The 15,855-nt window shown below is 46.2% G+C and overlaps 1 protein-coding gene across 5 annotated transcripts in view; it reads left to right on the forward strand.

The window, feature by feature from the left end:
* Window positions 1–1,260, forward strand: part of HIPK2 (homeodomain interacting protein kinase 2) — a 120,722-nt gene extending 119,462 nt beyond the window's left edge. For all 5 annotated transcript variants that reach the window (XM_042838133.1, XM_042838131.1, XM_042838135.1 and 2 more), the window contains exon 15: window positions 612–1,260. In XM_042838133.1, the coding sequence (XP_042694067.1) occupies window positions 612–1,079 (468 nt within the window). In that variant the 3' untranslated portion in view covers window positions 1,080–1,260. The remainder of the gene's footprint in view (window positions 1–611) is intronic.
* Window positions 1,261–15,855: the final 14,595 nt, after the last annotated feature.

Below are 15,855 nucleotides of genomic sequence, written 5' to 3' on the forward strand. Positions count from 1 at the left end.
GCAAGAACATGCTTGTGCTGAACTAATTATGTCTGATTAGATGAGGGTGCCAGGCACCTGCAGGATCTGATCGAGCAGAGGGTTTTATCTCTAAAAAATAGAGTAGCTGCTTTACTTATCCTGGAAATGATAACCTTAAAGACCCAAACTGAACAAAAATAAATTGCCTGTTCCAGGCGTAGCTAGGTGATTTAATTCCCCTGAGATATCCATGCACTGTATTACATCATCAGAGAGGTCAGTAACAAAAGCTGTGTGTCATTTGAGTGATTGGAGACGTGGAAGTGTTCCTAGGACCCAAGCATCCGAGGCTGGGTCTCCATGGGAGCTGTGTCAGCAGGTCTTGTCTCACAGCAGGGAATTTTGCTCTCCTTTTAGGGGCCACTGTGGTGAACATGTAGGGCTACAGTGTCTTGCTAGGCTTGGGAGGGACTTTTTGCTATCACCTGTTCCCAAGGGAAGATTGTGGTGATGCTGAGGATGTCAGGAGAAGAGCCGGGGACTTTCCCGAAGCCGTCTCGGTTTCACGGGGTGGCCCCAAGCACCACTGAGGATGTAAAGAGCCGTCTCTTGTCTTGTAACCAGTTATCACTATTGCTGTCTTTATCCAGGCCCAGCAGCACATCACGACTGATCGCACAGGGAGTCACCGGAGACAGCAAGCCTACATCACTCCAACGATAGCTCAGGCCCCGTACTCTTTCCCGCACAATAGTCCCAGCCACGGTACAGTTCATCCTCACTTGGCCGCGGCTGCCGCTGCTCACCTGCCCACCCAACCCCACCTCTACACATACACCACCCCGGCCGCCCTGGGCTCCACGGGCACCGTCGCACACCTGGTGGCCTCCCAAGGGTCTGCACGGCACGCCGTGCAGCACACCACCTACCCCGCCAGCATCGTCCACCAAGTCCCCGTCAGCATGGGCCCGCGGGTTCTGCCCTCGCCCACCATCCACCCGAGTCAGTACCAGGCTCAGTTTGCCCATCAGACCTATATCAGTGCTTCTCCAGCCTCCACAGTCTACACTGGATACCCACTGAGCCCCACCAAGGTCAACCAGTACCCTTACATCTAAACACTGGAATAAGGAGCGAGAGACGCGCCCGCCACGGGGGAGTGAGGCGGCTGCTTTTGTACTGAAGAACATGACAAATAACAATGCAATGGGAGGCTCGTGGGAAACTTGAACGAAGGAGACTTTCAGGAAGAAAAGAGAAAGAGGAAAGAAAGGGGAGAACCAATTCTACACTTTTTATTTAAAAAAAAAAATTAAAAAAAAAGAAAATGGAAAAAAAGAACAGAAAAAATATAAAACCACAAAAAACAAAACAAAAAAACAAAAAAACAAAAAAAAAACAACCAGTCTGCACCAAACTAGAGAGAGAGAGAGAAGCAGAAGGACCCTCCAGCGGGTCCTGTGTTTTGAAGAACTTCACCAATAGACTTTTAAAGGTTATTTTCATCCAATAGTGAGCTACATTTAGAAATTTGTTGTCCAGAGCACCTAAAATAAAATCCGTCAAGCATTTAATCCAGTAGGTGTATGGATTGGGGATTTATCCAGCATTTCAAAGGGTTTTGCCCCATTTTTGGCTGTGGTCTCTGTATCCCAAAGCACGCATGAGGCTTTGGGGTTCTTCTGGAAATAGAAAATGGCTAAAGGAGGCTGAGGGAGGAGGAGAAAATATTGTCTCAGTGCCCTTAAATTCTGACCTAACACTGATTTGCTTAAACATATGTGGGCAAAACAGGCCACGCTGCGCTGGCCGAGATCAGAAGCAATGGGGTTGTTTTTTTCCCTTTCCTCAAACACACTGGATAAATCCCTGAGAAATTCTGTTCCTAAATGAGACCTCTAATAATGTATGTTGGATTTCAGTTTTGTTTCATTTTGTTTTACTTGGAAGTTTTCCTTTTAATCCCTAGCCGTTTTAGTATAGGAGGAGACATTTTAGCTGCCCCCGGTAGAATGTAGCACTCTACAGGTCATACACCCTTTTTACTCTTTTGTGTTGAACTTCAACGATACCAATAGATTATTCCTCAATGTGATTGCACAAAGAAAAATGATATAACATAGGCATGTAAGAAATGTGATTGTCCAGGTATGTATGTACGTGTGTGCGTGTGTGTGTGTGCAGATGCTGCCTTCTCTCTGTGGTGTGTTCCTCGGCACAGCCATTACAGCTGTCACAGTCTTAGTTTTACATCATTCCCTCGTAGTGCCTTACCGAACTACAGATGCGGTTTAAGGGTTTACTTCCACTGGTACTCCTAGAAACTGACTGAGGCTAGTCGGAATTTAATCTCAGCTCTTTTTCTTTTTGGGTTGTTATTGCTGATTTTCTTCTGGTGGTGGTGTTTTCTTTTCCCACGTCGTCAATCTTAGCTCACTTGGCATGGTGTTGGGGAGGCTCATTGGGGCTGGAAGCGTGTGTATCAGGATGTTTCCTCTAGCACTGGATGGGCTGGAAGGGACAGAGTTGTTTTGAGAACCAGCGTGCTTCCCAGGGGGTCTGAAGGTGTGTTTATGGATTGGCCTCTTTCTTCCTGTTGGAAGAACAGCTTTTCTCCCCTAAAACTGAATCCTTATGCTTGCTGATGGTAAAGTAGAAGGACAGAGTCCTCGCGAATAGTCAGATTGATCTAGTTGTGTGTTTGGGAGCTACACCCTAGTCTGTGGGAGGGGGCAACAACAGCTGTTGTCAACAGCTCTCACTATATCTGTCAATGGGAGGGGATCAGGAATGGGCTACATTGGGTACCAAAGCAAGCATGGCAAAATCCAGTTGAGGGATTCAAACTCAGGTTTCATAAATGATAGAGCATTGAGAGTCATTGGGCCTTACCCACTGTAACACAGTTGTGGCAGAATGCATTTCCCCTCCTCCCCCTAAACTTGCTCTGGAAGATTTCCCGCATTTGGTTGTCCCTAGAGCTGGGACCACATTGCAGTGTGAGTCCTCCATGCCGAGGAGTGAGGGACAAGGGAAGTTTTGCTGGTAACAGCAGTTGCACTGCTATATCGGGATTTAGAAGTGTCTCAGGAGTACCCTTGTACACAGAAGGGTTTGGAAGGAAGGAGAGAAGAGAGTTTGAAAGAAAGTTTCCGTGAAAGCTGAAGTCTACGTGGGTGCGCAGTTCCACTCCTCGTTTCCCGGTAACTGGAGCATGAAGTATTTAAGTGTTTCACAAGATGCAGGCTCATCGCCGTGGTGGCAAGGGATGGGTTCCCTGGCAGCACTGGGGAAGGAGGTTCTTTCAAGAAGGGAAGCTAACAGAAAGATGAGCACAAATGCATTGTCTTGTGGTGAGTGCGTGGCTGGTCTGGTAAAGGGGATCCTGCTACGCACAGATGGGGTAACAAGACTGTTGCCTTCTGGCAAACCACCAAGTAACCTCCCTGGTTGCCAGCTCTGATTCCTGGGCTGTCCTTATACAGTTTTCTTTTCCGCCTGTTCTTCATTCCAGCTCAATATACTGTAAGTGAGGATGCGATCTCCCAGCAGTCTGTGCACCTTACGCCTTCCATTGGAAATACAACGCATCCCCTTTCATCTGGGGCAGAAAAATAACTCCCCGTTCTCTTTCTGAAATTCTGTTGCATTCCTCTCCTGTCCCACCGGTTCAGGAATGAGAGTGTCATGCTGCTTGTGTCATGAAAAGGAAAGATAATGTTATTTTATTGTATGGTTGTTACGATTATTGTTATTATTTTATTGTTATTATATTTTACTCTGGGTTTTAATTGCACATGCATTCCTTAATCTTTGTGTTAATTCTTTCTTAGTATCGTTATTGTTGTTAATTTTGTGTCCCTTCATTGGTGGCATCAGAAGGGTTGCTGTGTTTGTGAACACAGCAGGAGAAAGGGGAAGCAAGGTTGTCCTGAGAATGAAATGGCAGGGGGAGCGTGCGGCTCTGAGACAGCCTGGAGGGGCAGGAGGTGTCCTCCACTCCCCATCTGCGTTTCAGAAGTCTAGGAAGATTCATTCAGAGGCCAAAAATAAACAGCAGCTAACAACGATCTGTCAAGGGAGCTGGATTAAAGGCAGGTGGGGGGCCTTATGATCTAGCTCAAGATCATTTTGTTTTGATTGGACACTTCTATGAGATCAAGACCCCATGTGCTTCAGGCCATGATCAGGTGGCCTTCACAATTAACCCAAGGCCACGCTACCTGTTAAGATTGGGTTTTCCCTTAGGCAAAAGCAGATACATAGTTCCCCAGAAGCAGAACTAGCAGAAGAACCACTGTGAAGGAGGGCAGGTGGCTCCCAGTCCCATCACTGGATGAACAACACTGGTGTGCACAGGATGTTTTCGCTGGGTAAAACAGGCTGCAGAGAGCAGGTTCCTCGCCTCTCCTTCTCTCTGAGCATTAGTGAGGTGTTCACAAATGCTTGCTTGGCATTTTTTTCCCCTGATATAGATTTTTTCTTCTTTTATAATTATTTGTTTCAAATTTTGTTATTAAGCTATTGTAGTCTCTAGAATGTAGGTATTTATGTTTTCAATTTGCTCTGTTAGAATGGGGGAAAGCAGTGACTGAATTTAAACTCCTTAAAAAATGTTAGGACTTCAGCAGAGACTTAATCATGCACCTGAGTGCTTTGCAAAAGAATAGACTTAAAACCTTTGAGTTAATTACTTGTTTATGTGCTTCTCTGGCTTAGGACTGTTGAAGCATGGAAGTCTGTAATCTCAGTCGCAATCACATTTTAGTTGTATTAACGATGTTTTCCCTGTGTACTTATCTGGTCTGCTCTCCCACTTCGGCTTGAATCTGATTTCAGGGGTGTTGAACAGGGCAGCATGGCTTGAATGTGATTTCAAGGGTGTTGAACAGGGCAGCATGGCACACGTGGGCAGCAGAAGCAATGCTTGTCAGAGAAGGTGGCCTGTTACATTGCTCTCACTGGAGTCGCTGACCTGCCAGCTGTAGGGGTGGGAGAATCGTGGTGAAGGGACACTGGTGGCAAGGGATGAGTAGCACGACTATTGAATTGCTGTGGTGTTGCAACACTGAGAGTTATGTTTTCTGGTGGAATTCAGCAACACCTCTTCCCTCACACCCATACAAAGGCATAGGATGGAAAAGTGTGGCACTGGTAGGCACAGGGGAAATCTGATTGCGTTAGCAGAGGAAACAAATGCTTTGCATGCTATCAGTGCCACATGCATAACAACAGCCAGCTTGTTTTGCTTGCAGAGTCCTCTGGGGAGTAAACAGGTCTGGCGTGTTTGGGTTGGGTTGGTGCTCTTTTTGTGGTTGGAATGAACTGCATGGAAACTTGAGAGAGGGGGCAAAGGTTTAGATGCTGGAAGTGTTAAGGATGGCTAGTGGCTGGCACTATGGAAAGGCAGTCCCTTTCCACATTGTCTCATCCTGCTTTCTCTGTGTGTGGGAAACAGAAAAAAGCACAGACGTTTCCTCTCCTTGGGGGTGGATGTTCAGCTTACTGCTGTGAAACCGGAACATGGAAGAGAGTGGAGAAAAAAATTGACCTGAGCAGAATGGGAGATCCAAACAGAAGCACTTCCCAGTGCAGACGGGGTCAAATCCAGTCATTTGAGAGAGCAAATGCAATCGCATCTTCCTCAGTGGGTTGTGCTTGCTTGCACTAACAAATCAGGCCTCATCAGATCTCCTTCTCTCTCTAGTGATTTTGTCATGATACCCGAAGCATCCAAGAAAGGGACATTTCTATCTGACATGTTTCCTTTTTTATACTTTCAAGGGATTATATCTTGCAATTTGGTTTGAAGGAAATTCCCTTGGCAAACTTGAAGGGTGATAAACCCAGCTTTTTCGTTAACCAAAGAAAATTTTTTTAAAGAGAGAGAGTAGAGACCCCCAGCCAGTACAGAAACCAAACCAAGCCACGGCAGTCAGGCAGCAGCGATGAGCTGTGGAATTGCCTCTTTCATCTTCTTTTACTTCTTTCTCTCTCAAGTTTCTATTGTTATCTCAAGTAGCTAGCTTGATAAGCAGAGAAATTCACACTAAATATTGCTGCTATCCTAAACTTTAGGGGATGTCAAAAACTTTATTCTTCTCTCATTATCATTCACCTTAGTTAAGATGTGTCAGTGGCAACAGTGTGGTGTTGAAATTGGGAGGGAATAAGTCTCTGATTGATCTGCACGCTTCTGTAGCATTTGCTCTGGATTTAGGATCCTGGTTTTGCTCCGTGGGTCAGACCCCAAACAGTGTTGCAGTGTGAGGCCTCTGCAGGGCTAGGCACAGGTGCTGGATGGAGCAGTGTGTTTTTCCACAGCTTGGCAGTCAGCCCATCGGAGAGACCTGCTGGATGCAGGATGCCTGTACGCAGGGTGTGTGTAACTGATCTAAGCCCAGAGTGGGGAAAATATGGGATGGGGAGGTTTTCCCCTTCCTGCTGATGTAGCCATTCCTGTTCTATTGGAATGTGTGTCTCCAGTGCTTGATACCTGCCCTGTCACCCCCTTGTCCTCAGATCTTCCTAGTGCTCTAATCAGGTGCCCAAGGTCCCTACTCACCACCTGTGGTCTGCAACCATGTGTGCAAGTTGTCCTGCTTGTCCCATGTGCATGGAGGTGGATCTGTGCCACCAGGCTCCCCACACCACAGCACTGAGGAGGAGGAGGATGAAGAGGAGGAGAAGGAGAATTCCACCCAAGAGCAGAACAGGCCACAGCTGCATGCCTGAGCTCTGGTCATGCAGTGGTAAGAGCCAGTGTGCCAACCCTGTGGCAAACAATGCTGGAGCTGCTGTGGGAGGCACCAGGTTGTCCAGCTGGGCCTCGTGGTGCACCAGACCTTGGCAGGCCGCAGAGGCCAACCCAGGTGTTGAACAAGCCAGAGCTGCCAGCCTGAGGCCCGGTGCTGGAAGTGGCTTCTTCCCAGGGTGGCTGCTGTTCTATAGGAGCTATGGGGGCACGTGTGGCAGCGTGCAGGATGAGGGCTGTGGCAGCCATGCTGGGCCCTGCCTGTGCCAGGTGTGGTGAATGGAAGGATGCATGTCAGAGCATTTACAGCATCAGGAGTAAGATCAGAAGTGTGAACGAGCTTGGTTCCTCAAGAGTCTTACAAAGCATACTCGGAAGGTTGGCTTTCTGCATTTCTAGTTTGAAACTCCTGTTTCTCATTTACGGGTTAGCTTTGTCCTTCCAGTTTTAGCAGTGCTGCTATAACAAACTGTTTGTGTGTGTTTGAGGATAAAGGTTTTTTTTGTTTGTTTTTAATCTTTTGCTTATCGTAGTTAATCTAAGAAAGGCAATACTAAAGGTATATTTTTTTTCCAAAAATGATATTTTTTACTGCACTGATAAATATTGTGACATCTCTGTTCTTAACTCTTTTGCTGTGAGGGGAACCGTGTGCAGACTCACACCTGTAAATACTTACGTGTACTTCTGACAGCCAGGGATTCTTTTCTTTTTCTTTTTCTTTTTTTTCTTTCTTTTTCTCTTTCTTTCTTTAGGGCAAGGTTTCTTCTTTGAAACAAAGCAACGGGGCAACAATGCTCAGAGCAAAGCAAAGCGTATCCCACTTTGAGAACATAGTCAAGGAGTTTTCGAAGTGTTGGCGCAGAGTTAACGTTTAATGCTGACGTATTCGATTTGATTTTTTTTTTTTTTTTCCAGCAAATTGTTTGGAAATGGATAAGACAGAAAAGCTTTGGTCTGGAGTTCTGATCAGAAATGTTATCCGTCTGTTTCATGGCACCTCCCCGTTTTATTTTCGTTGTTGTTTTTCCTTTCTTTCTTCCAAACTGGCTCGCTGCAGGCTCACTGCCCTGGGCTCTCGGTCAGCCGGAGGCTGCGGTGCTCGGGGACCGCCGGCCCCTTTGGAAGCAAACCCACTGGCCAGGACCCCGGGTGCTGGCCCAGCAGAGTGCGGGGTACCCTCGGGTTTTTTACGGAAGGATTTAGATACACTTATATTACGCAAACTGTGACCTAATGGCAATAATTACCTCAAATGTGGGCATTCATCCTGGTTTTAGCCTTTCTGAAAACATGTAGCCAGCTTGAACTTCTATTCAAAGACTCTAAACTCTGTATGGGCGGAATAGCGATAAATGCCCACCCTGGTCATTGTTGCTTGAGTGGATTCTGACGACCGTGAATCTTTAAAGAGAGAGAGTTAAACCAAGGAATAGATTACTCTTTTATGTATTTTAATCAATTGTGATGTTAAATGCACATGTAAGTATGTATGTTTATAGCTACTGTAAAATGCTTTGGCCTTCTAGAAGATATTTAATGAGTCACATTTTAAACCGATATGAACTGAATAATAGACTGTGGCTACTTAAACAGTTTTCTGGCTACATTTTATAGTTATTACAGTGTTTTATAGTTTACATTTAAACTGGTACTTTTTAAGGGAAATCTTGTGTTTGTAAATGACACCTTCAAAAACTCAATAGAGCTGCCTCTTTTTAATTTTGCCCTTTAAAAATGGAAAAGTACAAGTGTGTCTTTAATATGTATATTCTGTTTCGAGATATAACATAGTGTTGGAAAGTCAGTCCAGAGATCAAGTAATCCACTGTATTCCAAAGTCTGGTTGAGAAAACACTCCACCCACAATGCAGATTTAGCACGTGTAGTCAAACAGATAAGCTGTGTTCGTGCTTGTTTAGATTACGTACTTTACCGAACTCCTTGGGTTGAAGCAGGGAGCACAGCACTCCCAAAGTCACTGTTCTTTGTAGGATCCTCATCTCGATGAAGATACCCGTGTAAGGAGAATGAAGGATATTCAAAGGAAGGATCGTATTGTACTGTTGGTCAATCATTAGCCAAATAATTAATTCCTGAGTTAGCGATTTCCTGTTTTACTTTGGTTTTGCGTGTGTGTGTGCGTGCGTGTGTGTGTTTGGTGTGTGACAGCCACTCAGAGGCAATGCTGTAATTTGGCTTTTGTCTGTTCACCCCGTTGTTACAAGCAGTGCTTACCCCCACAGAGACGTGTTGAACCAGTAAACGAAATACAAAGTTCATCGACCATCCCCTTGTCAGCTTTGTTTTCTTAGCCAACGTCAGTTCCCATCAGCACTGTCTCACTTAGCTGTCTGGCTTGGTCTTTTGTGTTCTGCCACTTGAGTAACCAATGAACACGGTATAAATATCTGCTGGGCAAAATGATACTGCGTGCCCTCTTCCTCAACCATCGCGTACAGCTGCCCTCGGCACTTGCCTGGCCTCCTCTTCTTGGGGTCAGACCCGCAAGCACCAGCACACTGGAGTGGAGGAGGCAGAGTCTCGCTGAATACTTTGGCTTGCAGCTTGTCAGGCAACAAGGGGTTTCCGCCACTGGCAACACACATCCCATAGAATCCGCTGGTTACACGTAGTGCTGCTGCCCTCAGAAAGGAAGTAACAGGCTTCTGCAGTGCTTCCACATTGCATGGTTACATACAACACTTCTGGATCTCTTTCCCCCTTTTTATTCCTTCTGTGTTCAATTCTGTATTTTATTTAATTTCATTTCTGTTCTGTATTCTTCTCAAAATGAGACTTCCATGGATATCCCAGGGCACAACCATTTCAGGTGTAAAAAAGGATCCCATCCCATGTTTCACCAACCGAGAAACCAAGGCTTTTTGGGTACCGACTCTACTTGGGCAGAACCAGAATGTAGCCTGTGTCTTTTATACCAAATCCAATTTCTGAAAGGAGCGGAAGTGTAACTAATAGCTTTATTAAAGGAGCGAGAGAGAGAGAGAGAGAGTGAGAGAGGGAGCGAGACGGAGACAAGAGAGAGGGGCATCTGGGAAGTGGTGGAGGCTAGACTCCGGGTAGTTAAGAGCCAACCAATGGGTGAGACTTTTGTTTTCCAAATGGTAAAATCCTTCTAAAACCAGGAGTGGGGGAGTGGGGGGACCTTCTGTTTTGTACCTTCGGACTGCTCACAGAGCCAGCGCACTCTGGATGGAAAGTGGAAGTTTATGAACACTGCACCGAAATTAATAATGGGGAGAGAGGGGAGGATAAGCTGTGAAATACGGTCACTGCTGCAAGGGGAGGGATGCCCCTGCCCGGCTCTGCATCTCCAATGGTTCTTTCTCTACAGCATCATCTCAGCCCAGATACCCCACAAAAGCCCTGAGCCGTTGTGTTCCTCCACTGTACGGTTTCTGTAATAAGAGTGTTAATCCATGTTAATCTTTGTGAAAATTATCGTGTGCGACAGTATTTTCTTGTGTACTGCTTTTTTCCTATGTGAATTGTCCCTTTATTTTTTTTTTCGTTGTTCTTCTTATTCCTTTTTTTTCTTTTTTTTTTTCTTTTTTTCTTTTTTTCTTCTTCTTTTTTTCTTTTGGTAAATGCGTCTTCTTTTAAAGAAAAAAATATTAAAAAAAAATCAAAAAAAAAAAACAAAAAACTGATGTGTTGTAGACCTCTATGTAACCTATTCCTTAGTCTCATATTATAGGTATGTTATAAGAATGGATATTTTACTTGGCTTTAGAATGTTTTACAAGAAAACTAATTCTTAACCAATCAAGTTCTTGCTACTAAAAAGAAAAGAAAATGCTTGTGTTTTTCATCATGACGTTGTGTGCTTCTAATTAATAATCATTTTCGTTGTAGAAAAATGGAGTGAATTTATATTAGTCTTGGAAACTAATAATAGCATTGTAAATTTATGAGATGATTTTAACAGAAAATACATTATAGAAGAATATAGTTATTTTAATTGTAATATTACTAACTGTAGGGTGAGAAAGGAGGTCCCGTTGTGGTGAACTATGTTATAGCTTGTTATTCACGGTTTCTTTTTGATCATTTTTTCGGTCTCTGAGGTGAAACGAGTTATTAATCAGAATTTGTAAACTCACATATGCATATTGTATATGTGTAGAAATGTAATCACACTTTGTCTTGGAATTACATTAAACTGTTTTAAGTCACTGCAAGGTTTGTGTGTCTGCGTGTCTTATGGCTAGGTAAGTTTGGGCCGAATGTTTGGTTGCGCAGTTCCTTTTCTTAATCTTCCACATCTGTTTGAAAACCATCACTAACAGTACCATTAATAATAAGTAAGCAGTTACCCCTCAGCAGTGACACTGATGTGTCAGACCACATTTTCTCCCAGAGCAGGAAAGCACCTACATTGAGCTGCTAGCTCTGAGCTGCATGGAGCCCACAGGGTTGAGACTTCACACCCCGTGGTGTTCCCTCCCTGGCACTCCGATGGAGGTGTGGGCAGATAGCAGCCAAGTTCTTTGCATGATGCCCAAGCTCTCGTTGTTCTTTTGTAGAGCTTGTGTATGAAACTGTAAAAAATATCTTTCTCTCCATTGTCCGAGGCAGACAAAGTTATTTCTGACTGTTTTTTCCCAGAAGAAGAAAAACTGCAGTTCGAGCAGGTCTGCTTTCAATGGAGCCTCAGGTGACTCTCAGGAAGGGAGTGAGGATTTCAGCCAGCAGAAGGAAGCGCGAGAACAGCCTGGGAGCATCAGACCCCACCAGTGCCCCAGCTCTGGCATCCAGGCTTCCTGAGTTCCGCAGGTACAGTCATTTCCAGGGTTTCAATTTGTGTCATTTACCCCCACATCCACTTACAAACACTGCTGTGTTCATTAAATCTAAGCTTAGTAGCAATTTTACTGAAACCCACCTAGGATTTACTGATTAGCAATAGGTGGGACTAACCAATCTCCTGCCATGAGCACAGCTAACCCCAAGGAGCCCACCCCATGTCGAAGGGCTTGAGCGCCTCGCACTGCTACAGGGCTGAGTATGAGATCACCTCCCTCCGGGCCACTCCTGAGATGCACTTGGGGCTGGGTGGGAGCTGGCTCCCACCCAGAGTTATAGATTTTCTAGGGCTACAGGAATGCTCATGGAGTGGTGCAATCGCTGTCCCTGGAAGTGTTCCAGAACCGTGTGGATGTGGCACAGAGGGACATGGTCACTGGTCATGGTGGGCATGGGATGGTGGGTAGTTGGACTGGGTGATCTCAGTGGTCTCTTCCAATCTCAGTGATTCTACGATTCTATGAACGTGGTCACCTAGGGAGCAGCATGATTCAGCTGGTGTAAATGAGCAGCACCAAGTCTGGGTCCCACTAACTCTTCCTGAGCCAGAAGAGATTTGTCCTGCTACTCTGAGAGTGCTCACCTAAGCAAAACTGCTTCTTTCAAGGTGATGATGTCTCTTACTTAAAATGGGGATGGTCGCAGGCATAGAGATGCGGCACCTGAAATTTGGCACCTCAGTTTGTATTTATAGTTATTAGGAGAACTTCTCTGACTTCCAGCGCTGCTCAGCCCTCCTGGTTGCCATTCACTCCAAATGAGACAGGAAAAGGAGACAGGGAGTGGAGCAGTGCCGCTCGGTGAGTCTTGGAGTATTGCTCTTCAGCCCCTTTTCCCCAGACATAGAGCTCCTTTGGTCACAGGTCTCCTCACCTCACCTTCCCCTCTCAAAGCACCCCTACGGGTGCCACTGCCCTCGCCCTGCGTGGCCCCACTTCCTCACCTCCACGCTCCGTCCTTAATTTTCTCTCCGTAAGGCTTTGACCCCGGCATGCGTGTGCATAACCGAACGCTGTGTGTAGGGGAGGGTGACCACAGCCGCTGCGCGCTGTGCATCCCGAGCACCGCTGACTTGCGGCGCGAGCGGCCGCCAGAGGGCACCCGCTCACCGCTGCGCCTCCTCACGGCACGGCATGGCACGGCTCGGCCCTGCTTGGCTCGGCTCCCGCAGGTGAGTGTACCACAAGTAGCGTAGTGAGCAGGGAGCGAAGGACTTACGGAACCCTGCTGTGTAACGGCAGGGAAGTGGCATCGCCAAGTTGGTCGTGGCCGAGGAGTTGTGCCCGGAGTTCTGCATCCTGGCTGGGCGCTCGATGATGGATTGAAGGCTGAGGATGAGAGAATATTCACATTTATCACTGTGAAAGAAGGCTTGGTTGAGATAAGGAGACCTCAATAAGTAAAGAACCATAAGGGATAGGACAAGAAGGAATGGTTTTAAACTAGAAGAGGGGAGATTTATGTTAGATGTTAGGTAGAAATTCTTTACTCAGAAAGCAATGAGGCACTGGCACAAGCTGCACAGAGAAATTGTGAGTGCCCCGTCCATGGCAGCTTTCAAGGCCAAGTTTGATGAGGCCCTGGGCAGCCTGAGCTGCTGGGTGGCAGCCTTGCCCATGGCAGGGGGTTGGAATCAGGTGGGCTTTGAAATCATCTCAACCCAAGTCGTTCTATGGTTCTGTGATTCTATGCCTTGCACCAGCAGGGCAGCACCCAGCAGATCCCTGTGCAGTGGTGACTTCACAAAGTTGTACTGACTGTGCTTTCAGCAATGGCAGCAGAGGAATACAGAGAGCACAGGGATATTGGCAGAGACATATTCAAAGATCTCGATTAAAAAATAAAATAGTTGGTACTGGCGGTAAAGCAAAAATAAGCAGAACATTCATTCAGCAGCCAAATAAGGACCTCGCTGGTGCTTTTCTCTGGAAGAAGTCAAAGATCTTCAGGCACCAAATTCTGACCACAGGGCTCACCTTTGGTTGCAGGAAACAGCACTGTGTCCGTGCAGAGGATTTTAAAAAGCTTCAGCTGGGTGGGTACTGGGCAAAAATGGCTTTGAGACATCCAGTGTGGGAACCATCGGCTGTGGGATTCCTGACAGATCAGTGGAGACACAGAGTGCAGGATCTGGCTGTGAACATACACAGAGGTCCCTCCATCCATCCCAGTCACCCTGCTTTGGAACAAAGCTTAAAGTCCTCTGGCTTCTTACACCCATTGTTCCCCATTGCCCCTGGCTGTGGCTGTGAGGACAAAGCATATCGTTCCTCAGGAGTCATTTTCCAGATCTTCTACAAGAGATGTCACTTCCATCAAGAGACACTCTAAGGTTTCTGTGTGTAGGCATGGAGAAGCCACTGATTTGTTGTGTACGTAGTGTCCAGTAAGCAATCTCTAAGAAGTGAAGAGTGCACAGTTTACAACACAAGCAATGTTTGGCTCCTATCATTATGTTTTATTGCTCCCAAACCAACTGTGTCATTTATGAGCTTGCTTCACTACAAGCAGAGGTCACAGGGAAAGGATCTGTTTTTTAAGAGATGCTAATGGGGTGTGTGTCTCCTTGCCCCTGACTGCAGGCAGATGGGGTCACATTGCAACACACACCACAGCTTTAAAACTCAGCTTTCCCTGGCTGCCTTCTTTCTCCCCTTTCTTCTTCCTCCTTTCCTTTATTCTCTCCCATCCTCCTGATTTTACATAGGAGCAGGGTTAGCTATGGTCCTGACAGATCTATGCTGAGCCCTCTGTCACTGCGCCCACCCACCTCCTTGTCTAGAGCACTGCATTTACTCGGAGCTGCAAAGCAGTTCCTTATTACGGCCTTGGTCTTCATTTAGTAAGGGAGAATCCCCCGCAAAGGGCACAATAAGTACTTTTCTGTACTCATCACATATGATCTTGAATCTGTGGGTTTCCAGGTGAGTAAACACTGACTCGCAGGAAAATCTGTTTTAGCTTTCTGGGGAATCTTGCCATCGGAAAATCTGCAGTCAGAAAACTTGGTGGAACATGTAGAAGTGCTGCTGGCTGCTGAACCCATGTGTTGTGTGAAGGGGGACAGTACAGGGTGAGGAGACCCTGAAACTCCTCCGAGCAGCAAATGCACTGCTGCTGCCATCCTGCAGAGGAGACCCGTGATCATGCTGAGTATCCCAACAAGGAGCAAAGCGAATGTGATGTGGTTTTTACACCCCCAGGGACATGCAATCATAAACTCTCATCTGATGCTAATTGATGCTAATGAAGAGGCTCCAGCAGGCTTTTGAGCAGCCCCTCAGGTAAGGAGAAATCACATCATGCGATCATGCTGCTGCTAACAACCAGAAGGATGGTGTTATGGGTTCATCAGTCGCAGCAGCAGCTCAGCCTTTGGAACAAAGTTTTAGGAGCACTCATCTGCTCACTGCTCAGACAGCCTGGTGTCTCTGTGGGACAGCACAACACAACGCACAGCGCTGGAGGCCTGGATGTGCAGACCCTCACTAGACTCTATTGCCCTCCCAGAATGCAGAGTTTCATACATTTGGTAGCTCCACAGCACTCTGTGAATGAGAACACAGAGGGAGAGAGGCTGAATGGAGCTTGAGTGGAGCGAGCCCTTCCCCTGAGCTTCTCAGAGAGGATGTGCTGCTCTGTGGAGATTGGAGCAGAAGCAGAGAAAAGTGGGGCCAGGTCCATCACAACGAAGATGATACAAAGAAGAACAAAAGACAATATTAATTTTTCCTGAAAGAATGAGCCCAGTGACTGCAGGCTGGCAACCTTCAGCTCAGTTTCAGGGAAAGTAAAGGAAAGCCTGTGTGGGATTCAGCTGAGAAAGAGTGAAGGAAAAGAATATGATTAATGCCACTGACACAGTTTTATGGTAACTACAAGCAAACTTGTCAAACGTGATTTTCTGCTTTTATATTTGGTTGACAAAGGTAATTGCAGAGTGATAATGTGCATGAAACTCTGTTAGCATGTAAGTAGTGTGCTGCATTTTGATTTTAAAGCTAAACACTGCCATATCAGTACTCCCACAAGAGGCCAACTGACAGACCTCAAAGAGCCAGCCAGGAGCCCAAGAGAGAATCAGGGAGATTAGGACTACATATTAGGAAGCTGTTTAATCTATTGATGTAACAATTTAATCTATGATCTAAGGAATCACTATTGATAACAGCGGGGCTGGCAGCGACTAGAAGGACAGGAGACAGTCCCAATGACAGTCATGCAGTGATCTGGCATGCCTGATAGCAGGGGATTGCTTCATTTTGGAAAGACAAAAGCTGCAAGTGGGAAGTTTTAGCTTCGTGGATGGCACT

The sequence above is a fragment of the Centrocercus urophasianus genome, unplaced genomic scaffold (assembly GCF_019232065.1).
Source record: "Centrocercus urophasianus isolate 14NV4802_14NV808 unplaced genomic scaffold, USGS_Curo_1.0 seq_73, whole genome shotgun sequence".
NCBI classification, from domain to species: domain Eukaryota; kingdom Metazoa; phylum Chordata; class Aves; order Galliformes; family Phasianidae; genus Centrocercus; species Centrocercus urophasianus.